Source organism: Macaca mulatta, chromosome 9 (genome assembly GCF_049350105.2).
Source record: "Macaca mulatta isolate MMU2019108-1 chromosome 9, T2T-MMU8v2.0, whole genome shotgun sequence".
NCBI classification, from domain to species: domain Eukaryota; kingdom Metazoa; phylum Chordata; class Mammalia; order Primates; family Cercopithecidae; genus Macaca; species Macaca mulatta.
In genome coordinates, this window is record NC_133414.1 from 126,562,805 (window position 1) to 126,587,956 (window position 25,152).

The window sequence follows — 25,152 nt, forward strand, 5'->3', positions numbered from 1 at the left end:
TCAGCCACCTAAGTGCTCATGTGCTATACTTTGGCAACAGTCTTCTGATGGATATTATTATCTTGTCCATTCTGCAGATGAACAAATTGAGGCTGAAGAGAGGCTAAATGGGCTCCAAGAAACACAGCTGGTGAGTAACCCCCAAACTGTTCATAAATGCGCACTGGTGGCGGTGTTGGGGCTCATGGCCAGACTGAAGGGCACTGGCCGGTCTCACACTAAGAACCCACTCTGCACCGCGCCCTGGGAGCTTTAGAATGTGGGACACAGTCCTTGCCCTAACAAAGTCACAGGGAATGGCATGTGGAGGATAACAGCATGGGATCTGAAGAGGGCAGACCTGGAGAATTCTAGCTCTGCTGCTCACTGGCTGAGTGATTGAGCATGTTTGATTAGACTCTGAGCTTTGGTTTCCTATCTGTATAGTGGAGCTAAAATTGTCTACTTTGAAAGGCTCTCATGAGCAACATAGTTATGCCAAGCTAGGGTGCCTGGAGCTCAGCACAGAGATCTCACTACAGTTCAACTGAAGAGCAGAAACCCATGCAGCTAGCAGTACAACATTTGCTAAGTACCGACCTTGAGGTTAGACTAGAGGCATGCAAAGAATCACATGCAGGTTGGGCTGGCCCATTAAGACAGGCTCATAGAAAGGGTGTGAACTTGGGCTTGTCTTTAATTTGGAACAAATGGAGCCCATGGGAAATTCACATGGGTAACTCCAGAGCTGATGGGTAGCTGTTTTTAAAGAGTCAACATTGCTCATTACTTCCTTTCCCTGGGGCCAGGTCCTCTCTGCTCCGCCACCTCCTTGAAGAGTTGGGCATTGTAAAGAAGAAATGCCTTTGATAAAGCTGCCTGGGAGGGAGCGAGCATGGTATGTCCTGGGAACTTGCAGTGGTTTGGCAAGCTCTGAAGGCAGGGTACCGGGGGAGAGGCAGCTGAGCAGTGGGTGAGGCGAGATCCACTCCCAGCAAAGGCGGTGTGAAATTCACTGACTCAAGTCTAGCAACTGAAGTGAGGCAGGAGTCACCTTCCACTGGAGAGGTGGCCACCAGAGCCAAATCCCACAGAGAGTTCATAAGGACTGGAGATGACCCCTAGCTATGGTAATTATGGACCACAGCAGGGATGCTTTCCCATGGGTGGAGGCAGAGGTGAGTAGAACACAGACCTTGAGCTGAGGTCTCCCGGCCTGTTTTCCATGGTGGTGAACTAAACATGCCAACTGTCTTGAAAACAACCTGTATCCCGCTTCCAGGGGAGGGTCATGTGAATGCCAGTGTGATTGCGTCCTGGGCAGGCTCAGCAGACACAGAGCAGAAGGAAGGCTATGGTTGGAGTGGGCCATCTTGGACAAAGATCCTTGTATTTTCTGGCAAGCCTAAAATCTTGGCAGTGACGATAACGAGGAAGTTAACATCTACAATTTCTTCATGTAAAGTTTGATCATGCAGGGATGCCCAAATTTGGAAGGATGCTTTTCTCCTACTGCATTCTAGCTTCTTACTAAAAAGTGGCCCACACTCATAGTGGCTCAGCAACTTCAAACCTCCTCAAATCCCCAGCTTTGTCAAAATGATGGGACTATCCCTGCTGTGTCACAAACCAAATCAAACACCCGCGACACAGCACAGTGTAATGGCTCTACAAAACATTTCTTTCCTTTGGACAGCTTGGTCAATATGGTCTGGGTTATTGGACATACAGTCCTGGAATATCTTGTTGTTATTTGTTGCGTTTTTCCACCTGCATGATAAAAATGCATTCCCACAGCCTTGTGTTCATTCTGATTTTGTTTTGGTTACTGGAAGTTGCATTGGTGCTTTTTAAAGCGAGACAGACCTTCAAAGGGAGCCAGGGAACGAGAAATGAAGCACAGGGATGGAGGCGTCTACGAATAAAGCACACAACTTTATTCATGAAGTTGTGAGTATGACAGTGATGCAGAGTATATGACAAAGGAGTGCAGTGAGTGCTGCTGGCAACAGGAGCGGGGAGCAGGTCGGGATCACAGGCACAGCAGCGCGGAGCCGGCAGGGCCACCTCCTCCTCTGCACACAAGCACGTGGCACTTAGCGCACCGACACACACCTGCTCAGTTTCACGGGGAACACGACACAGCTTCTCAAAAGGAATTCTTCTAAACATTTGCTTTCCTATTTCCAAAAGGGGAGGGAGGGCAGGAAGAACCATACGCCTTCCAACAATTGAAATAATTCCATAAACCCAACGTAAAATGAAGGAACTCAGAGAGCTTCAATGCAAAGTCATCAGCAACTCACAGTAACCACACACATCATTGGACAAGTCTGTACATAAAACCCCAAAAGAACATCAGTTTTGTGGACAATGGTTTCCTCTGCTGTAAAGAAACATATACATATATGATCAGTAAGCAGCTCACATCTTTCTGAATGTCAAGGTCTACAGGATTGTCTCTGTCCACCTTTGGTCAATGGGTTCAGGAAGTGACTCATGGGAACTTCACTCTTAGGAGAAACACTTCTGGGATAATTTTATTGAGTAACAACCACCACTCAATTACACTAAGCTTCAGAAATTGTTGGATTTGTTTAATTTTGCCGTGTACATATACATTGTTTAGAAAGTTTCTTTTGGCTTAAACTGACCATTTCCCCCTTTCTTTTTGAGTTTTCCATGATTAAACTTGCCCAAATAAAAAACATAACAATCCATATGCAAAGCGTATCTGTCACCACCTCCCACTGCTTCCTGGGCAGCAAACGGAAAAATAAACAGCGATTTAAAAAAATACCAAAGTGAAGGTTTCTCTTTCTCCTATCACAACATAGTGGGTAGTTCCCTTAAAGTACATCATTGCTATAAGTTGGTATCACTGCAGATCTCAAGTCCCAAATAATCTCTTTTTCTGGATAGAAAGTTATTCAAAAGGGGGCACAAAAGAGCAAGCTTTGGGGCATACTGACAAACACTTCATTGGTTAGAAGAGACTAATTTTAAAAATCAAATAAAATCGAGGCTGGCATAAGAAGTACAGATTAAATACAGATTAAATAGCTACCCGAAACACAGAAGAGGTGGTTAATAAAAACTGAGATTGCTTCAGAGGACACAGGAGTATTGATGAGACAGTCCATTTTCCTTCTACCATCTTCCATGACAGTCAGGAAAAGGGTTCTGTGAGCACCCAACCTGGAGTGGCCACCTGACCCTTCCATACATAGGAGGATGCTAAGACCCAGTTAGCTTTAAATGGTTTTTAGAAAGACCTACCTAGTCAAAAGGGGTTAATTTGAATTTTTCAAACTTGCAAAAGCATATACATTTGATATCATCATCTGAGAAGCAATTCTTAGAAAAAAATGTTTGCTTCAATGCCTAAAGAAATCCAGTGAAAGTTTTAGAAACATTACCAGCTAGACATCTCCGAGTTAGAGTTGATTGATATACTGGACTGGGATGGAGAGGATGAGAACTGAAAAAGAACTGCTCCAGCCTCTGCCTCAGAAGAGGAAACTCAGCTTGGAGATGACAGAATTGGGTAGTGGAGTAGATACTAGAGTCCATGATAGATAGAAAACTACCCCCATTAAAAAAAAAAAAAAAAAAAAAAAACAACTCATTAACTCTAGTTTATCTCTTTGAGGTTTCAGAGAACAGGCAGTTTATGTGAAGTTATTGGAGACGTCATATTAAGAACATTTCATAACTAACCCCAAACCAAAATGTAGATGCATAGCTAGCTGTGCAAGTTTCCCAATGCTCTTCCTATCTCCTAATAAGTCACACAGAAAGACTATGTGATAGCCTGGACTTTCTTGAAGAAATTTTAAAAGAACTGATTTTCCTATCATCATAGAGGCCCCTTTTACTTCATGCCATCAGTATGCACTTAAGAGTCCCAAGGAAGTCATATGTTCCAAAATGTAGCCCTTTACATAGGCACCAGGGCAGCCTGCCATATATATAATCCCCTTCCTAGGGTGAACAAGCTCCATTAGTTTGAGTGTGTTAATAATTGAAATTTTCATGTGTAGTACAGGGTGGGGTGAAAGCAGACCAATACCCATCTTGTGTGCTGTGACCTGGATGGACATTTTGAGGGCAAACATGCTGAGCCTGGTTTAACCAAATGGACAGGCATTCTAGCCCACACATTCGATCTGGCAGTTAGCAAGAACCAGGTTGCCCCATGACCCATCCCTCCAGCTGGAGCCTTCTGCTGGGAAATGGAGTAGGGGGCCCACTCTGCATTATGGTTTCCAATGACCCCTCCCCAGAGCACAGCATTATTCTGCTTGCAGACAGGAGGCTACTGGTGCTTTCTGGCAATGCATTTCTGCAAGGTGCAGTTCAAATGAACTCATATTGGACTTGATATGGAAAGAAACGTTTTTTCTTCTCAAGTTGGATGCAGAACTGAGTTTAAAAGATACAAGGGAAGTAGGGTTTCATTAGTGGGAGCTGATTTAGGGTTCAGTTCTTTATCACTGCAATCTTAGGCAGGCCCCTTAACTCCTAGTCTCTATAAAATAAGGAAGGGGGTTGTCCCAGTTTTCAGTCTAATGTCCCCATTCTATGACAGACCCATGTCTTCTTTATGTAGACCAAGGAAGAGGAATTTTAGCAAAACTACTTGATTACGCCCATGTACCTCCCAATGCCTTGATTTTTCTTATATTGACATTAGATCTGCACATGTCTGGGTGATAATTCATTAATCAATGTAAAACATGCAGACCCTTTATTAGCTCCATAATGAAAAAAATCTCTCCACCAGCCAAGTGCTGGGACCCATGTGGCCACCATTGTTATTGACAGGTAAGGAAACATTGGAAATGCACCATCCTCTCCATCCCCACACTTTCCAGAGTAAAGCAAGGACGAGGACACCCAGGCATTGTGCCAAGGCTGCCAGAGCAGGAGGGCACAGAGCGAGGATGGGACAGAAAAAGCATGGAATAAGCAATAGGCCACTGAGACACCAAAGGCTAAACTGCAAACTGCAACGTGGCTTCCAACCAAGACAGAGCTGGTCTCATCTGCTCGTGGCCACCCTGTCAGAGCCATTTGCTAAATATGTTAGTAGGTCCAACACACACACACACACACACGAGAATAGTCCTCATTCAGTGCATAGCAACGAAAGGCTAGGACAATTTAGATTCCTTAGGTAAGAGCACAGGAGGATGCTATGAAACAGTGATTGTTCATTCCAGCCCCCAAATGACAGCAGTGAGCCCCGTGTCAGAGGCTGCAACACAGACTCACAAACTATTCTACTTGCTTTTTGACCACTCGTGTCAGAGACACAGCTTGTAATCCTAATACTTGGTGCCAGCAGGAAGCACTTCAGAACTTTTGTTCTTAGTGGCATATGAAGGTAAATTCAAATACTTTCTTCTTTGGCTTTAAAACAGAGTTTAAATTCTCAAGCACAGCCCCAAAGCACGATAATAAAGTGGCTTACCCTCCTGGGTGTGGAGTTACACAAACTCTCCCTCATCTAACTCACGTCGGGAATCATGATGTGGTTTCGCGTGCATGCACGTGTTGGGGATACCCTAGGCTCAAATTCGAATCTAGTGTTGCAGACTCCGAGGGACTCTGGTAAGATGCTCTGACCTCCACACCCCGCCTCATCCTTCCTTTGTGGTTCTCAGTCTGATCCTGCCATGAGCTACATCAGCGCCAACACCTTTCCACGAAGGAAGTGATGTTGGGGGCGCAGTTTAGCCTCACTCTTTATCTTTGCGTCATACACATTCAGTGAAAATGTCTTTAGAAACTGCAACACAGTGGGACATTCAAGCAGAAATTAAAAAGCACAAGCACGCTCCCAAAATTGCTCTGGGTGAGTGAAACCAACACACGTGCACACACCCACGAAGTCCACAGAACCGGGCAAGAAGAAAGCTGAAAAGGCCAAATTAAATCTGTTTGAAGGAGTCTACTTCAGAGTTGTAGAGATTTAAAAGAGAAAAACATGTCTTTCCTTAGCCTATTATTATTGAAAGAAACCTTACAAACCAACAACAGCATGGGCTTGATCTGATTCGTAGGATGCCAGAGAGGCAGCAGAGGATAACGACCGGAAGAACTAGAGTCAGTAGGACATGGGACTGGCTTTTGTTTTGTTTTGTGTTTTGGCCATGAGCGATATGGCCCCGAGGCAAAATCACCTAATGGCATGCCACTGGGCCAGTCTGGAGGCAATTTGTGTTTTTCCTTTCTTTGCAAAGGTGGAGCTCCAGACAGCTCCTGTCCTAGGTGAGGAGCAGGAACCAGACCTGCTATGGGAAGCAGAAAGAGTTAAGGGAAGGTTCCCTTTCATTCCTGTTCCTTCTCTTTTGCTTTTGAACAGTTTTTAAATATACTAATAGCTAAGTCATTTGCCAACCAGGTCCCCGTGAACGGCAGAGAACAAGGAGCTTGTTAAGAATTAATTTTGCTGTTATTCACCCCATTCAAACAGAGCTGCCCTGTTCCCAGACAGAGTTCAATTCCTGCCAGGGCACAGGTGAGTAACACGAAGCCAGTCAAGAAAGGCGGGTGTGAAGTCACTGCCGCCCCATGGACAGACCCCTCACTCTTCCTTCTTAGCCACAGCACAACATAATAAATATATTTATACTTTGAAATTATGACAACCGATTTCTCCCATGCGGCATCCTAAGGACACTTGCTGGCTCTTATCAGGACAGTCAGCACTGTTGTTGGACAACAGGTAAAGGGGGGAAAAAAAAGAAAGAAAGAAAACAATGCAGCTCCTGTTGTATACATAAGGTATGTGAAAAGGTCACACGTGGACACTACTCTGTGTTTCAGAACATAGAAATTTCTACGTCATGCTTCTTGGCAAGTGTTACTGTTGGCTGGCCCAACATTTGACTCATGGGTGTTCTAACCAGACTTTCTCTTTTTGGCGTTGCTGAGCGATGGTAGTTTGCAAATCTTCCAATCAAGTTTGGGCCTCAGTATGACATCCTATGGGGCACCGCCACTGTCAGTCCTTTCTCTAATTGCCATTCATGAGTGGGACTTAGAAGAGTTTTGCTTTTTTCTTCATGTCGTTGCGTCTCCAAAGAGGTAACTTGTCAAACTCCTGTATGGACATTCCAAAGATTTCCCGAAATACTTCAGGGGCTAAGTGGCGCTGGGAAGAGGAAAAAAAGAGCAGCTGTCAGTCCTGATGGCCACACAAATGGCCTTGAGCATTGCTCTACAGTTTATACAGAGTCATTCTGAAGAACAAGGCAGGAGAACGGGAGAGGAGCTGATCTTTAATGCTTGTGACATCAGTATTCCTTACCTGGTTGGGCCAGGTGAGGAGCCCTTCCCGTCAGATAAAACAGCTGGCAGAGTGTTAATGGGGATTATAATAATAACACTGATCGGTGATGGGACACAGAGAGGTGATTTATTACATTGGAGACAACTCCACTCCAGGTCCTTAGAACGTTGAGAAGATGCAGGGAAAATGGACTAACACAATAGAAAGCCAAAGAAAATGACCTCCAGCGTGGTCCCTGGGGAGCCCCGCGGCTTCCTCCTGGCTGAGGAATAGGAGGTAAGGTGGATGTCTGTTCTACTGAGAAGACTTCCATCTGTCATTCTCCCTGAGAAAAGTTCCCCCAAGATCCTGGAGCCTTTATTCTCTGTATCTCTATACCAAGGTACTGCCTTTTGTCAGGAAACAGTAATCATTCTTTCTGAGACTGGCAGCCAGGGTTTTTCTTCATTAAAATCATTGGGATGGAAAACTGTAATACAAAGATTAGTCTTCCATGTCTAAGGAGATCTTGGCTATGTGTACCCAGATAACCCTTCAACAGGGAATGTGGAAACAGCCAAGAAGGAAACTTGTCCAGTATAAATCAGTATAAATCTCTCTGCTGAGAGCCTTTGCCACTCCCACAGCCTCCCATGAACTCAACCCCAGCTCAGGGGAAGATAAGGATCTGAGACTATCTCAAGAGAAATAGAGACTCCCATTTTGAATCACCAGCTATAATTATGGCAACATCAAGTTTCAAAGAAAATGACTGAAATCATTCTGTGTCTCCTGGGTCATTCTTTTTCTCTTTTTCTCTTTTTCTTTCTTTTTTTTTTTTTGAGATGGAGTCGGGCTCTGTTGCCCAAGCTGGAGTACAATGGTGTGATCTCAGCTCACTGCAACCTCCACCTCCTGGATTCAAGCAATTCTCCTGCCTCAGTCTCCCAAGTAGCTGGGATTACAGGCGCCTGCCACCATGCCCCACTAATTTTTGTATTTTTAGTAGAGACAGGGTTTCACCATGTTGGCCAGGCTGGTCTCGAACTCCTGACCTCAAGTGATCTGCCCACCTCAGCCTCCCAAAGTGTTGGGGCTCAGGGCATGAGCCACTGTGCCCACCTCTTGGTCATTCTTCTGGATATTACTAGGCATTTTTATGATGATCTAAGTGAAAACCTGGATTTTTTTTTTCTCCAAAGTTATTTCTTAGTTCTACCTATGACATGAGGGTGATCTTTTTGATCTTTTTGTTTTCACCGAAGAAATCAAACACTGCTTAGGGGACAGTTGGGAGAAGTGCATAGGGATCTGCAGTTGGGACTGGACTTTTCTGTTTTGCTTTACCTCCAGCCTGGTTCTGTCCACCTCTCTCAGGATTTTGTTTCGCCCTCTGTTGGTCACCATGAGCATTTCATATGGAAATATCTGAGAAGAAAGAAAACACCTCTTCTAGAACACCACAGTCCATTTGATTAACAAGCAGAATCCACCTTAAATCTAGTACTCCCAAGACAGAGCTTCCAAGAGACTGTCATGACAGAATCCGAGTGATGGGTCTTCCTTTTGCAAGGCCAGTGGAAGCTCCAGTTTCCAGGGGACAGGGACAGAATCAGACATTCTCAACTCTCCACCAGCGTCTCAGGTAGCACTGAGCCTTAGGGGGCTTTGTTGAGTGGCAGAACACTAACTTATTATGTATTGGGATGCAGGTAAACGTTAGAAGATAATGGAAATTACAGGCACATGTGTTTTTATTTTTATTTTTATTTTATTTTATTTTGAAACAGGGTCTTCCTCTGTTGCCCAGGCTGGATGCAGCGGTGTGATCACAGCGCACTGCAGCCTCGACCTATCAGGCCCAGGTGATCCTCCTACCTTAGCCTCCCGAGTAGCTGGGACTATAGGCACATGTCATCATGCCCAGCAATTTTTTTTAGTTTTAGTAGAGATGGGATTTTGCCACGTTGCTCAGGCTGGTCTTGAATTCCTGAACTCAAGCAATCTACCTGCCTTGGCCTTCCAAAGTGCTGGGATTACAGGCATGAGACACTGTGCCCAGTCAACATGTTACCTTTTACACGATGCTATTATAGGGCAGGATGCCTTTGTGCTGGGGTTAACAATCTTGTTCCATGACTAGTCATGAATCCATGGGGCCAGGCAGGCCCCGAAGCAGTCCTCTGGCAACTGCCATATTGAGATAAGCTCTGGTTATGGTCACCAGGGAGCATGAGCCCTTGGACAACTCTGAAAGTACAGGGTACTCTGGAGCTAGGGTGGCCAGGCATCCCAGTGTGCCCAGGACTGAGGTTCTTGAAATGCAGGGCTTTCAATGGTGAAACAGCGACAGTTCTGGCAAACTTGGACATGTTGGTCACCCTACATGGAGTAGTCTGCAGCCACTCCACTCAGCACTGGATATGCTCCGTAATGCACATGGCAGAGGCCAAGAAAATACCTTGGCCATAGGGAGAGAGGCACTGGCGCCTCACTGTAAACACACAGTATCACGCCCAGTAAGGGTTTAACCTGCTGAACTGATGTGGGCAAAACAGCAGAATGGCAAGGTGCATATTCATAACATGGCTCACCTGAACACACCAGCCTATAACGCTTTGAGAATGATGAAAAGATAGAACATCAAATCTGTTTAGGGTTACGTCATTCCCATATGAGAGGAAAAAGAACAGCTGCACTTGCCTTTGGTTCCAACATGTTGGGCATAGACACTCCTCGGTCCATTCTCATCGCAGGCATGTGGCCATCTGGGAGTGTCTGCAACAGAAATGCCAGTTCCAAGTGACGCATGAAATAGTCTAGGGAACTGAAGGGGGCTCTCTTGGGCTCCCAACTCCCTCTTGGGTCTCCGATCCTAACCACTATTTTATTTGTGTCATCTAAATGACCATGTATTTTTCAAAATGAGATCCTTACTGTATAAGAACAGGAATACAGTTCTTTTGCAATCGAGTTGGGGTGAGATCTTGACTTAATGGCTGTGGACAAATTCCTGAATTAGGCTCCATGAAGGAAAGTATATAGTACCTTTAAAAGAAGCCCAAGTCTATTATTGTTATTTTCTTATCTTTAATCTTGATTTTCTCTACATTTTTCCTCTTTTCTTATTCTCCCATCACATTTCTTGGTTTTTTTTTGTTTGTTTTTTGTTTTTTTTGTTTGTTTTGTTTTGTTTTACAAGATTTAGGTTCTAGTGAGAAAGGAATGTCATGAGGGCAAACTGCTCTCTCCTATTGGCTAAGACGTAAGTGTCTTTTCATTTGAGAACACGCAGGAAAAGGGTAGCCTAAAGTACTGAGAGATTATAATTAAAAGAAGAAAAACTGTATAAGAGCAGACTCTTCCAAGGGTCCACTTCCACCCCAGAGAGGACTCTCCAAGGCCAAAGCAAGAAAGACCCCCTACACCTGGCCTGGTTCATGTGGTGTCCCCAAGGCCTGCAGGGACAGCTGGACCCAGGCACCAGGCATGCCTGCTCTTCACGACTATACAGTAATGACTAGACAGATCAACCGCAACAAGCATCTTCTCAACAGAAACTGTTGCCTTGGAACCAGCAGTCTGGGTTGGAATGTGGTTGTTCTGCTGGTGTGGCCAATTCAAGAAAGACAAAGTGTTCCATACCTGGTAATCTGAAAAGGAAAGGAAAAGAAAATATCATAAGGGAAAGACCATGGGAAAACAAGGCACTATTCATAGACTGTATTATATTGAAATTCCCAACATATTCTCCCTATAAACCATGTTCTTTTTCTGCTCCCAGACTCTGCACATGTTATCCCTTCAGCCTCCCTGAAGCCATGAAATGCCTGTTCCAGTGTTAGTTAACAGTTAAAACATCCTTTTCCCCTGGAAGCTTTTGCTGACAACCTAAAGGTACTTACTGCTTCCTTTTCTCTACATCGCTGATCACAATGTTCATCACACAGAACTTCTTTCCTTCTGCCATATGCATTTTCAGGGCAGGGGCCATGTCTCACTCACTGTTGTAGCTCCAGTTACTTTTTTTTTTTTTTTTTAAGAGACAGTCTTGCTCTGTTACCCAGGCTGGAGTGCAGTGGCATGAACATAGCTCACTGCAGCCTTGAACTCCTGGGCTTAAGCAATCCTCCTGCCTCAGCCTCCCAAGTAGCTGGGACGACTACAGGCATGTGCCACCAGCTAATTATTATCATTTGTTGTTGTTGTTGTTGTTGTTGTTAGTAGAGACGGGCCTCACTTTGTTGCCCAAGCTAGTCTAGAACTCCTGGCTTCAAGTAATCCTTCTGCCTCAGCCTCCCAAAGTGTTGGGATTGCAGGTATGAGCCACCGTGCCTGGCCTCTAGGTATATGATAGAGTGCTCAGCACATAGTATGAGCAATGAATAAATTCTCACAAACTTTCTTCTTATAGTTTGATTTCATTAGACATTCTTTGAAATTATGTAAATAATTGCCCTATTAGCTCACAGGAGACAGAAGTGATCCTACTCTAAGATTGCAGTACAGCATGAACACAGCCAGTACATTTGACTCTGATGAACCTCAGCCTCGAGGGAAGACGTGGCCATGCTCAGCCTGGCCATGGGAGCCTCACTCACCTCGCACTCCGCCGCTGACATCCCCATAGCTGTTATACTGAGCGAAGTCGGTAGAAACAGGCTGAAATGAGGAAACACAATTATTAGGAAATCTCCATAGCGATCGTTTTGGAGTCAGGTGAAAAGGAAGAAAGGGTTTACAAAATCCTAGGAATTCTTCCCAAGCCAAATGCCGGGCCCTTCATTATTTTTTTCCCTGTGATTCTTCTACTGCTATGCCCTCTCGGTCTTTTACAGTCGTGTACTAATGCACCGCTCAGAAGGCTCTTGGTAAGCAGGGATCTCTTGTTGATAAATAAAAATGCATTTCCCTACATAGTTACATGATTGTATTTGTTCTACAGTTAGGTTGGTTATCACACACATTCTTATATCTTTTTACAGCAGAGATAATGGCTCAAGTAATTACTTTTTCTTTCATTGTAAAAAATATTTACCAGTTTTGCAACCTAGTTTTCCCATAAGCATACATAAATCATTCTTTTATCTAAAGTTAATTTCTCCTTCTCTCAATAGAAACATTTTATTTTGCCTATAGCTCAAATTAATCTACCAGACGACCAGGGAGGTTAAAATTTTCATTATGTTCCAACACTGACATCAAGAGTCAGACGTATTCAGGCAATGTGTCGATACTTCAACCAGGGCCGAGGTGGGAGTAAAGGCAGAAACAATGAATCGGGGAGAAATCTTACCCGGTGAAGCCCATTTCTTCCATAGCCAGGGAGAGATGCAGTTTTAGATGATGGAATATATGAAGCTGAGTAAAAAAAAAGTAAAAAACCGATTGTTAGGAAATCAGAAGGTCCAATCCTTTAATGAAATTGGCAGTATCTTCTACCTCACAGGATAGAAATACCAAAAACATTCATGGCTCAAATGTTCAAAAAAATGCTACCATATTTGCAAGGAGTGGGTGGACAGTGATGTGACTGAGGAGGGAAGGGAAAGAAGTCCGCGCAGTTGAGTGGGGGCTGAAGCTGGCTGTGCTTCCTACAGCTCTGGCATGCAGCTAAGTGTTCAGCGCGCTTTATTTCTTTGAATCTTCAATACAACCCTAATAACACTATTATTATTAGTTCTGTATTACAGAAGGAGAAATAGGGGCTAAGAAAAATATCCTGCCAAAAGTTATTAAGCTTCTAAACAGCTGAGCAATGATGTAAATCAGGGATATCTGAATACATTAGCCCATGCCCCAGTTGATAAGGTGGTAGTAACTGAACTGGAAGCCAACGCTGTATGTTATCAAGATCTACCAGCCATCTACAGTTGGACTCCTGGGAGGCCTGATACAGGGTATCTGTCGACAGCATGGAAGCCTCATAGGCTGCTGGGCTTGAGAGGGAGCAGCCCTGGGCTTGAATTCTGGTTCTGCAACTTAATACCTCTGTATCTCTGGACATGGCGTTTAATCTTTCTGAAGTCTACATTTCCTTTTTTTTTTTTTTTTTTTTTAGACGGAGTCTCGCTCTGTCACCCAGGCTGGAGTGCAGTGGCACGATCTCGGCTCACTGCAAGCTCCACCACCCGGGTTCACACCATTCTCCTGCCTCAGCCTCCCCAGCAGCTGGGACTACAGACGCCTGCCACCATGCCCGGCTAATTTTTTTTTTTTTTTTTTTTTTTTGTATTTTTAGTAGAGATGGGGTTTCACCGTGTTAACCAGGATGGTCTCGATCTCCTGACCTCATGATCCGCCCACCTCGGCCTCCCAAACTGCTGGGATTACAGGCGTGAGCCACCGCGCCCGGCCTCTGAAGTCTTCATTTCTTCATCTATGTAGATATAATGTTATACATTCTTATAGAGCAGAATCTCATTATTAGAAGGAGCTCTAAAGATCTGTAAACCACCGAATCCAAGATCAATGCCAGTGAGGCATCGATGGAGGGTAGCGGGAATTCCAGGTAAGGGTGTGGGCTCCGGGGTTATAATATGTGGACTTCTAAATCCTAGTCTTGCTAGTCATTGGCAGTATGACATTGGGTATGTTAACTCAATTTCTATACCCGTCTCCTGATTTCTAAACTAGAGATGAAAATGCTGCAGTTGCTAATAATAACCACATCGACTTCATTGGCATGTTGTGAACATTAAATAAAATGTTTAGCAAAAGTGCTTGCATGGAGTGAACATTAAATGCAATTTTTTTTTTTTTTTTTGGAGACGAAGTCTCACTCTCACCCAGGTTGGAGAGCAGTGGCGCGATCTCAGCTCACTGCAAGCTCCACCTTCCGGGTTCACGCCATTCTCCTGACTCAGCCTCCCGAGTAGCTGGGACTACAGGTGCCCGCCACCACACCTGGCTGATTTTTTTGTATGTTTTAGTAGAGATGGGGTTTCACCGTGTTAGCCAGGATGGTCTCAATCTCCTCATGTAGTGATCTGCCCACCTCGGTCTCCCTACTAAATGCATTTTTAAAGGAAGTCTTAGAGGAGAAAATTATGCTGTAGCTCAGAATATGAGAGAAGAAATCTTGTGGGTTAAGAGAGAATCGGCTTATGATAAATAGATACAGGGGAAAATACACTGATAGACTATTTCAGCCCAGTATATAAGTCATCGTCTTCAAAAGTATTAAAAACACTGTTCATCCTCAGTTCTTGTATTGAAGATTTTTTTTTTTTTTTTTTTTTTTGAGATGGAGTTTCACTCTTGTTGCCCAGGCTGGATAGCAATGGTGTGATCTCAGCTCACTGCAACCTCTGCCTCCCAGGTTCAAGCAATTCTCCTGCTTCAGCCTCCTGAGTAGCTGGGATTACAGGAGCCCACCACCACGCCTGGCTAATGTCTGTATTTTCAGTATAGACAGGGTTTCGCCAGTTGGCCAGGCGGGTCTCAAACTCCTGACCTCACGTGATCCGCCCGCCTTGGCCTCCCAAAGTGCTGGGATTACAGGCGTGAGCCACTGCACTCGGCCTCTATTGAATATATTAATGTAAAATCATAATGCTTAGAAAATGTCTTATTCATGTTATCTTCAAAAAAAAAAAAGAAAGAAAAAAAAAGCATCATGTTTTTTAGAGGATTTCCTCTTGCTGCTTCCCTTGGAGATGAGTGTTCTAGAAGACAAATCTAGCATATGGGGATTGACCTTCATGGATGTGGAGAACCTCCAAGGGCTCACCCATTTCCAGAAGAAAGGAAACTCACACATTTATGGAAGACCCATGACATGCTTATGAGCTCAGTTGACATGGAGTGGGTTTCCCACACTTCCTTTCCCGGGGAATACTCTGTAGGTTCCGCCACAAGTGAACAGTCAGAGGCAGGTTCCTGACAGGCAGGTGGCTGGCTCTCAAATCAGGGAAGGTTGGGGGCTTTGCTGCTCACCTGAGTTGATGGGCGAATCATAGCGACTGGCTAACAGAGATGACCTTTCCCGGCTCTCTTTCTCCATCTCTTCTTTCAATATCAACTGTCCCAGGCCTGAGTTAAGCTATTCACAGAAAAAAGAAAAAAAAAAAGAAAGCAAAGACTCCAATTACTTTCATGGAGCTACAGTTTCTTTGTAGCAGATCCCACAAGAAGTTCCTCATGCTGGAGGGCCTCAATGCATGTGGCCCCAGAGCCTGGTAGTTCCTGAAGAGGTACGTCAAGTTTGGGACCCTAAACCTTCTTAGCCCTTTCAGTTTCAAAGCTCCATTTCCCTAAGTCAGGCTCTATGTTAGAAGAATGTTTTCCTTCCTCTGCTTTCCCTAAAGAGCCAGGAGACCTCAGAAGGCATGTGTGAGTGCGTGTGGATTTTTGATGTGGGAAGGGAAGACTGGGGATGGTATGCTTGGAAAAGAAATTGCCTTGATTTGTTTAAAAACAAGAAATAAAGGTAATACATGCCAATTTTACAGATTTTGGAAAATCTAGAAGAAAAGAGTAACCCATAGTATGTCACTCAGAAATAACACTATCTTTGGATTTATATCTATCTAGTATTTTTGTATACACACATATAAAACTGAGATCATACTATAAATGCAACTTTGTATCCTTTGACTAATATCACGTGCATTTCCTATATGCTTAGAAAACATCATTTCAAAGGATTCAGCAGCCTCTTGATTGGTGGGAGAGTTTATAACTGACTGTCCTCCTGGGCTGCTGCAGGCCGTTGCCACAGGAAGGAGGGTATGAAGAGGACCCCTTCATGGTGGCAGTTCCTTTCATTCCTTTTCTCCTGGCCCATATCCTGGGAAAAGACTTGGAGAAATGTTCAATCCCACAATCACTCCTTCAGCAGAACTGCACGAGGGAAGGAAGGTGTGGCACTACCTGGGTGGATACCAGCTTGCTCTACCTGGCCCTCCAGCAGCCTTTCAACACATGCGCTGTACACACGCCCCCATGTGGTCTCACTTTCCTTCCCACAAAAACCCAAACCTTCCACGCCCCTCTGACCTCTAGCATCTAGAGCCCAGCACGTATTCTGCCATATTCCATTTACTATTAACAGATACCTGTCTTGCTTTGCCTGCCAGACTTCAAGCCCCTTGAAGAATGGGACCACCTCTTGCTTATCTAGGGGGTTTATACGTAGTAGTCATTCAAAAAATACAGATCTTATGTAACTAGAATTGAAGACAGCAGCAAGGTAGTTTAAGGACAAACCTTCATTAATTGCTCTTCTTGAAGCTGTCGGCGTCTCAGAAGTTCCTCGTCATCTTCCTCTCTGCCACTAGATCTGCGTCTCATGTCAGGTCCTAATTCCATAGCAAAGACAACTTCTCACATCAGTCCCAAGACAAGGGAATCTTAACGGGCTAGTCCATCTGTGTTCAATTTGTTAAGCTGGCAAGGTCGGCAGTAGACTTTAACGCTTTTAAGTAAACAACAGAAGAAAAAAAAATGCCTGCCACCAATTCAGCACTACTGACTGGTTTCTCAAGAAAATGGCCCTGTGTGACAAGCCAGGTCAATGTGTAATGCAAGGAAGGCCTGAATTTAGGCTTCCCTGCTCAATTAGAACTGGGTTTGCCATTGCAACTTAGTCTAAGTCTACTGGTCAGAGATCACTTTAGCAAATGGGAAGGGCATCTCCAGTTGTTATTTTGATGTCTTTGAAGTCAATTTGCTTTTTCCTTTCTTTTTTGAGACAAGGTTTCACTCTGTTGCCCAGGCTGGAGTATAGTGATGCAAGCATGGCTCACTGCAGCCTCCACCTCCAGGCTCAAGCAATCCTCCCACCTCACCCATCTGGGTAGCTGCAACCACAGGTGTATGCCACCACACCCTACTGATTTTTAAATATTTTTGTAGAGACATGGTCTCACTATATTGCCCAGGCTGATCTCAAACTCCAGGGCTCAACTAATCCTCCTGCTGTGATTAAAGGTGTGAGCTACCACGCCCAGCCTCAATTTTCAAATAGAAAGAAATGCAAATTTATCTACATACCAACAGATAGGTAAGATAGTCATTGTTTTGTGACATGTGTTCAAATCTTGTAGTTTTCTCTTTTTCTGAATATTTAGAACTTCATAATACTATTACTCTGTCTTCTACTCTTAGTAAATTCAATAAAAAGCATACTTTTACTATTTCTTTCAAGAAATGGGTCTCTAATGTTTTTTCTCATCCTTTGAAAAATGGTCACAAAAGAATTTTATACTAATAGGTAAATAAAAAGCATTAATACAGGTATAATTTTACTTTGGAACAATATAGTAAATCGTCTGCAATGTTTTAGCTTTCTGGAAAAGGGGAGACAGGGAAAGGAAAGGAGGAATCTGTCTGAATGGTTGGGAGGTTAAGATAATTATTGTTTTTCCTAAATTGCTTGGATTAATCTGGCTGTGGGAGGAAACAGGAAAGTTTGCTAATCTAATCAAAATAAACTTTAACTAATAGTCCTAGTTTTCAGCATTTTGATTAATGGACCTGAAATTTTCCTCCTTTTGGAATCCAAAAGAGCTTTAAACTACTTAGCGATAATAAATTCAACAACAAAAACTTAATTCTTCCTCTTTCCAAAATGTAGCTGCTTTAATGTCCTAGTAAGCAATTTACTAAACTAGCAACCTCAAGGCCTCAAGAACTTCCTGAAGGGCATGGACTGGCATAGGAAAGCTGATGACTGGTTCTTAGTCCTTACAATTATAAATGTCAATGTGAAGTTTCTCTCTTTCGTTTACACTAATGAAAATCAATAGGCACAAGTTTGCAAGGACTAGATAAATTTCATTAACATAATGTACAGAACACTTGTGGATAATGAACTTAGGAGGTAGATTTTCCTTAAACTCTTTCTATAAATATCAATTGATTTAAAATCCACTTGTATTGCTTGTGAAAGATATTCCAAAAATATCTTGATAAAAAATAGCACAATGAAGATTAGGACATTTTGGAAAATTGAAGGCCTTTTAGGTTGTCAACAGAAGTGTGATAAGATCATATCCTTGTAAAGCTGACTCGCTAAATTTTCAGTATTAGTTTCTGGGTTTGCTAATACTTCTTTTTAGGCCGAGTGGGTTCACTACTGACAATATAGTAAAGACACAGACATAATTGCAAAGCATGAAGCAAAGAATGAAACAGCTGAAATATGACATTTTAGCACAGAATTCATGAAAATGGTAGATGTAAAATCACATTACTTCACAGAAGTAATATTTCAGAACACCCACTACTCTGCAATAGCCCTTTTTCATGATGGAGAACATGATCTCACAAGAAAAATGTAAGTGCTTCAGTGTTAAGATTGGTTGTTAAGAATTATAACTACAACCCAGAAATAGTCTAAAACAAATTTAACTGAAAGAAGTCATGCTTCTACAAACATTTGGTAAATTCACCCACTAGACTCTAATTATATAGAACAATGTTCTTGCTATAAGGCTTTGGCTCAACTATGTTCAACAGAGTTATTGATTTTGCAGTATTAACTCTGAGAGTCCATGCAAACCATTGGTTTTAGACCAGTTCTGGATCCCAGTGGGTTTAGTTAGAACAAGACTCTGGTGGATGTGTTTTTGTAACTTTTAAGCGTTTTGTACAACAAGTTAATACCACGTTAGCTCTTTTCACTATGCTATCTCTTGGTCATACTTTTCTTAAAAATCTTCACGATAGGATACATTTTCTTGCATGTTTTTAAGCATCTCATCTTGAGCTCCCTTAGCAGTTTGTCCCTTTGACTTAGCCGTGACAGTTGCATACCTACGGCAGCAAATGAGGGGGGACCAGGCCAGTGGTCTGTCTCAATCTTTGGTGTCTCGCTGGGGTCTGGTGCCTGGGCTGCTGGGAACTTGGAAAACTTGATGATCTCTTCTGAGGACTTGCTCTGGGCTGCCAAGGCAGCTGCATCTAGATGGGAATCAGGGGGTGCTTAGCTATTGGTCTGTAAGACAATGGTGGTACAGCCCCACTTATATAGTTTTCTTGTTCTCTGGCAAAAGTTTCAGTTCCAGAAAGTTCTGTTTATTACCATTATCCATGGCCCAGTCACTCAGAGGTACCTATTGACAAGTCAACTCATTTTCCTTACTTTACGTCCGAAGCAAAGCTTCATCCTACACATGTTCTACATCTGAAAAATCCTATTCTAGAGTGCTGCCCAGCACAAGCTAGATGAGGCTATTTAAACAACAACAAAAAATTAATACAATTAAAATTCTGCTCCTCAGTTTCACTAGCCATATTTCAATTGCTCAGTAGTCACATGTGATTAGTGCCTACTGTCCTGGCCAGTGCAGATATAGAACATTTCCATCCTCAGAGAAAGTTCCAGTGGACAACACTCTCCTAGAGTAATTAGTAATCTAAAATTAAAGAGCTAAGTTGAAAGCATGATGCTCTCACTTGATTGCAGTTGCTAATCATTAGAGGGTTGGCTGGCTTTGCATCTTTGGGCAAGAAGCCACAAATATATTGGTCCAGTTCATTCTTTTATTATTTTTTATTATTATTATTATTTGAGACAGAGTCTCACTCTGTTGCCCAGGCTGGAGTGCAGTGACGCAATCTTGGCTCACTGCAACCTCCGTCTCCCGGGTTCAAGGGATTCTCCTGCCTCAGCCTCCCAAGTAGCTGGGATTAAAGACATGCACCACCATGCCCAGCTAATTTTTGCATTTTTAGTAGAGACAGGGTTTCTCCTGGCCAGACTGGTCTCGAACTCCTGACCTCAGGTGATCTGCCCGCCACGGCCTCCCAAAGTGCTGGGATTACAGGCGTGGGCCACCACATCTGGTCTGGTCCACTTCATTCTAATCCTTATATACTAAATACATGTGTCCTTGAGTCCTAGGAGAAATGGAAATTGGAAAATCCACTTTCAGCTTGCAGGAATTTGGCATTGAAACTTATGTTTGCCATTCCCACTCATTGTTTTGTTCAAAGGTCTGTGCACACAAGTGAGGTATCCAACTTTAAAACAACAAAAGCCAAACTAACAGCAATATTAGTTCACAAAGTTCTTAATGGCTATGCTTAGAGGAGGAGTCACAGCTTAGAGCCCCAAATCTAACCTACAGAGATGGAGCAAAACAAACCAGGTTAAATGGACAGTCCCTGATTCTGGCTAATTTTGCAAATTGGCCAGGGATGACACTAAATATTTCAAAATGTATTTATAATGCCTTAAATAACTGTTTTCTTCTGGGCTTACATATTTAAAATCTGGAAATAACCTTTTGAATCTTCAGCTCTAAGTCCTCCATTTTTTGAGTAACCTTCTGGGTCTCAATTTGCTTAAATAACTCAACCAAGGTCACCCAGTACAAAGGGGTAGTCTTTTCCCCCTTCCTCGGAGACAGGGTCTTGCTATGTTGTGCAGGCTGGATTCTAACTCCTGCACCCAAGTGGGTCTCTCACTTCAGCCTCCCAAGTAGCTGAGACTATGGGTGTAGGCCACTGTGCCCAATTTAGGAGGTAAAGTCTTGGCCACGCATTAAACAGTGTTTCTCTGAATCTCTAACCTCATGAGAAAAACATTTTAACTTGGAAAACACTACATACAAAATCCCCTTTTTAAAGATGGACAAAACATGTTAGCATATAAGAAGTTCTCAGAAGTTCTGCATTATGAAGAACAAATGTGACTTTAATTAAATCTAGCCCTTCTCAAATGCATCAGGGCACAGACACCAGTTTTGGGCATAACAACTATTTCTTTGGCATGGAATGGCTGTTTTGCAAAAACATCCCTTGGAAAGCACTGCTCTGGCTGGGCTATTTTTAATTAATTACAACAGACTGAAAGATTTCAGTCAAAGTAAATATTATGAAAAGAAGTCAACTAATTCCTTCCAAACAAATAATCTAACATTATCCAATCTCCTTAAATTTTAATTATTTGATTATTTTTGTTCAGAGAGGAGGACCTAAAGATAGGATTTTTCAAAGTCTCTAAGTTGACACATCAAACTCTGATAATTTTATTCTTACATTAATAACAAAAGGATGACTTCAAACAGTACTTACGCATTAGAATTGGTGAAGTCAGTAGTTAAACATTCACATGTTAATGAGTGTGTGGAAAGACATTAAACCATAAAAAACAAAAACAAAAACAATGTTAACAAACTTAAAAAGCAAGCGTATGGTTTAAAACCTCAAAAAAAAAAAAAAAAAGATGAGAAAAAAAATCAAAGCTCTAGAACCATTATGATATATACATTTCTCTTTGTCTTCCTGATTCTGGCCTAAAAGTTTTTTCCTTGTGCATTTTCAATGTTATTTGATTTTCACATCATCCTAATTCTTCCTTCTTTTCTTTCTTTTTTTTTGTTTTTGTTTTTTTTGGAGGGGGGCGACAGACTCTCATTCTGTCACCCAGGCTGGAGAGTGCAGTAGTGTGATCTCAGCTCACTGCAATCGCTGCCTCCTGAATTCAAGTGATTCTCCTGCCTCAGCCTCCCAAGTGACTGAGATTACAGGTGTGTGCCACCATGCCCAGCTAATTTTTTTTGTATTTTTAATACAGAAGACAGGGTTTCACCATGTTGGTTAGGCTGGTCTCGAACTCCTGACCTCAAATGATCCACTCGCCTCGGCTTCCCACAGTGCTGGGATTACAGGTGTGAGCCACTGCACCTGGCCTCATGTTATCCTAACTCTTAAGGACTCATGTACGTCAGCTGGATTCTAAAGGCAGCCTTCAAATTTCCAGGCACAATTTGTGTAGAATTTTCTGAAATCACCTGAAGACCAGCTTTGGATATCTTTTCACAAAGATTTATGGTCAATATATCTATAGAGACTTAATAAGGGTGGAGGAAAATGTGATTTACATAAAGTCATGTGAGTTCCTGAGTTAAAAAAAGGAAAACTGAATTATACATACACGTTAGTGATTCTTAGTTTGCAGGAAGTTCAGAGACAAACTGATCTAACTAACTGGTTTTTACAGAAGAGAAAACTGAAGCACAGAGAAATGACGTCACAGAGCCATTCAGGGAGAAAGTGGGACCAGGGCCTCGACCTCTGTGTTAGCTTGTATCCTGTCCACTCCACTGTGCAGACATCTTCATACCCAATAAGAAACCGGAGACCTGGACAGCCAAGTTGATGTAGGCTCAGTCAAATTAGTTTTTCTAGGTGGCTGATTTTTCACTAGTTTAAATTAGTCTCATCAAAATTATTTTAAAGGGTGACTATATTTGATGGCAAAATATAAAAAAGTCTTGCTAGGATGTTTGTGAGTTGCTGTGTGACCAGTACTTCCCCCTCTCTAGGAATGGAATGACACATGGTTTGATGGGCTCAGAAACAAGTTAGAAGCTTTCTAATCAAGCTAAGTGCTCTCCATCCAGGAAAATCAATTTCACAATATTTACATCTTAGTAGACCAGAAAGGCATAATATGCTGGATGCACCAGTTTTACTCTCAAAAGCAGCAGCAGGAAAAGCCTTTCAGAGGACAGCAAGGAGAAGTTCGGCTGACTTTGCTATTTAAAAGCTACGCAGAGGAAAGCGGGTTTTACCATGCTGTTTGTAGATGGGTGGTTTTCGGTAAATGTTGATCCCTTGATCTGTGGAAATGAAAAGCAAAGGTGTGTGATTATGGGAACCAGTTCAGCGATGGGAAAAACAGATCAACCAAACGGCAAATCAAACTGAAGATCTTGAACAAAAATAATCCAGAAGGTTAATTTCTGTATTACAAAGATTGAGTTTATTGGAAGAAAAATTATAGAAATGAGTGGCTTACTATATGCAACTGTTATGGAAGCCTTTGTAATACATCTTAGGATATATAAAGATGTGATTAACTCATGAGCCATTTATTTCAAATACACACTTCATTGAAAGTGGGATTAAAACAGGAAGAAATGCAAGCAGTGGAGGTACTCTTATGGTGAGAAAGACATAACCAGTTTGGGGGAAATCCCCAAATTGCTACTGTCTAGAAATTGAGCCCCCAGTAGATACCAGTGGCTCAATTTACTTTTCAACTAATGAGTGGAACAGTGGAAAGCAATGTAGAAAAATCAAAAGGTTTTTTTTTTTTTTTTTAAAAAAAAAGACATAGAAACTTTTTATGTTCAAGGCTAGCCTTGTGTACTGATGGGATGTTCAACAAATCCTAATTTATACAGGCCAATTTTTTTTAAAAAAGAATGAATGAATGAAAAAGAAAAGAGATGCGAAACACTATTTATATATTTTACAAGACCCCATTGGATTATGGAACCATTTTGCTTTAACTATAAATACTCAGGAAATTTCAAAAGGTTTCTGTTTCCCCAGAACCGTGGGCACTGTATCTTGGTGGGGCATTTTTATGTGAAAAATCCCAAATATAGAACATTAATTTTCAAGATTCAATTAAACGTTTTTAGAAAGGACAGTCCCGACTAAGTGATATAAAGCTCAGTGAACTTTCCTCTGTTTTATTAAGTTGAGAAGCGAAAGAAAAAAAATGATTATAGATTCTAAATATGTACACTTACGTTAATATAGTGGGTAATTTATTAAACTACTTTCAGTAGCTAAACAAAGCAAAAAACAATAAACTGCTGGTAGAAATATAATATTATTACCTCTGACAGCTAATCCTGTCCTTACAAAGTGAGCTGATTCTAAACATTAAGATATGATATTAATGGGCTCTGATTATTTCAGTTTCTGATGTCAAATTACTATTTGTATTATGACAGCAAATGCTTGTGACTACTAGAGCAAAGCTTGCAGCACCAAGCCTAAATTGCAAGATATCTTCATGGGCTGTGGAGGTGGCTAGTCTATGATGCGCTGCAGAAAGACCAACCAATTCACCCAATTCTACATCTTTCTGAAAAGTCCTTGGAGAAAGTCTCCACGTTAGAGAAAAACAGGAAATAGAAAAGTATTCTCTCAGGTGATACTGTGGTTCAATCTTTTGGACGGGAAGATAACTAGATTGCCATTGCTATAATTAGTCAATGACAGCAAACCACAGAAAGGCACCTCAGAAGGCAATGATCAAATGGTGCAATGAAAATTTTACTAAAAAGCAAAACAACACAACTCAACTGCTTTTACCCATCACCCACACTCTTCAAAAATTATTTGAGAAAACATAAACCTTCAAGGTAATCCTGGCATTTAACACATAAAACTTTTGAAAGGCCCCCTAGGTCAGATCCTGCAATTTAGGGTTTGTTAACTGTGCATCCCAATTAAAAGAGCATGAGAGATGAGACGAGACGAGGTTACAAGGCTACATTCTACACTGTGACAGGACACCAAGACACAGACTGTGTCAGCTCCTACCTGGAACATGGAAATGTTTAGGGGCCTGAGCGTAAGTTGGAGTTAGAGGGCGGCTGTCTGGCCGGTAAGGGAGAGGGGAGTTCCGGCCGCTGGACGGCTCATTGCCTCCAATGAGAAGAATGGAAAAAACAAAATGAGAGAAGGAAGAGAGAAACAAAGAAAACAAAGCAAGCGTAATAAAAATTCAAAACAACAGATCGGAAGGAGGTTCATCAAAAAGGAGAAACAAAAGAAACACACTCAATTTATCAACTTGACTTGCAAAGGTGATATCAGGTTTAGTTTTCCATCACAGAGATTTGAACTCAGGTGGAGCTGGGTTAGAAGCAGCTAGCGGTCAGGTGCGTCATTCCAATGGCATGCATTGAAAGCTGTGAGCTCGCAGCAAATCGATTAGAGGGAGCGGACATTGGAAGGGATGGAAAGCTGCTTGCTCAGGATTCAGGATCAGTTGTCAGATGGTTAAATCCCAAGCGTGTAAAGGAGCGGGCTAGGCAAACCCAAATACAAATCACTCTCAAGCATGATGGCAGCAGCTGGCAATTAGCAGAGGTTTCTCCGATCTGAAGGTTAAGTCTGGGAACCTGTGTGGTCAC

At 42.4% G+C, this 25,152-nt stretch overlaps 1 protein-coding gene across 47 annotated transcripts in view; it reads right to left on the reverse strand.

Moving 5' to 3' along the window:
• Positions 1-1,895: 1,895 nt before the first annotated feature.
• Positions 1,896-25,152, reverse strand: part of ABLIM1 (actin binding LIM protein 1) — a 388,728-nt gene continuing 365,471 nt past the window's right edge. For 14 of the 47 annotated variants that reach the window (XM_077947581.1, XM_077947580.1, XM_077947579.1 and 11 more), the window contains 8 exons: positions 24,557-24,661; positions 22,786-22,833; positions 19,019-19,165; positions 16,469-16,560; positions 15,197-15,302; positions 12,555-12,619; positions 11,860-11,920; positions 10,385-10,911 (listed from right to left, as the gene is read on the reverse strand). In XM_077947581.1, the coding sequence (XP_077803707.1) occupies positions 10,697-10,911; positions 11,860-11,920; positions 12,555-12,619; positions 15,197-15,302; positions 16,469-16,560; positions 19,019-19,165; positions 22,786-22,833; positions 24,557-24,661 (839 nt within the window). In that variant the 3' untranslated portion in view covers positions 10,385-10,696. Of the gene's footprint in view, positions 7,142-8,605; positions 8,687-9,961; positions 10,037-10,384; positions 10,912-11,859; positions 11,921-12,554; positions 12,620-15,196; positions 15,303-16,468; positions 16,561-19,018; positions 19,166-22,785; positions 22,834-24,556; positions 24,662-25,152 lie in introns of those variants that run through there. The other 33 variants (XM_077947595.1, XM_077947583.1, XM_077947586.1 and 30 more) reach the window with 9 other exon arrangements.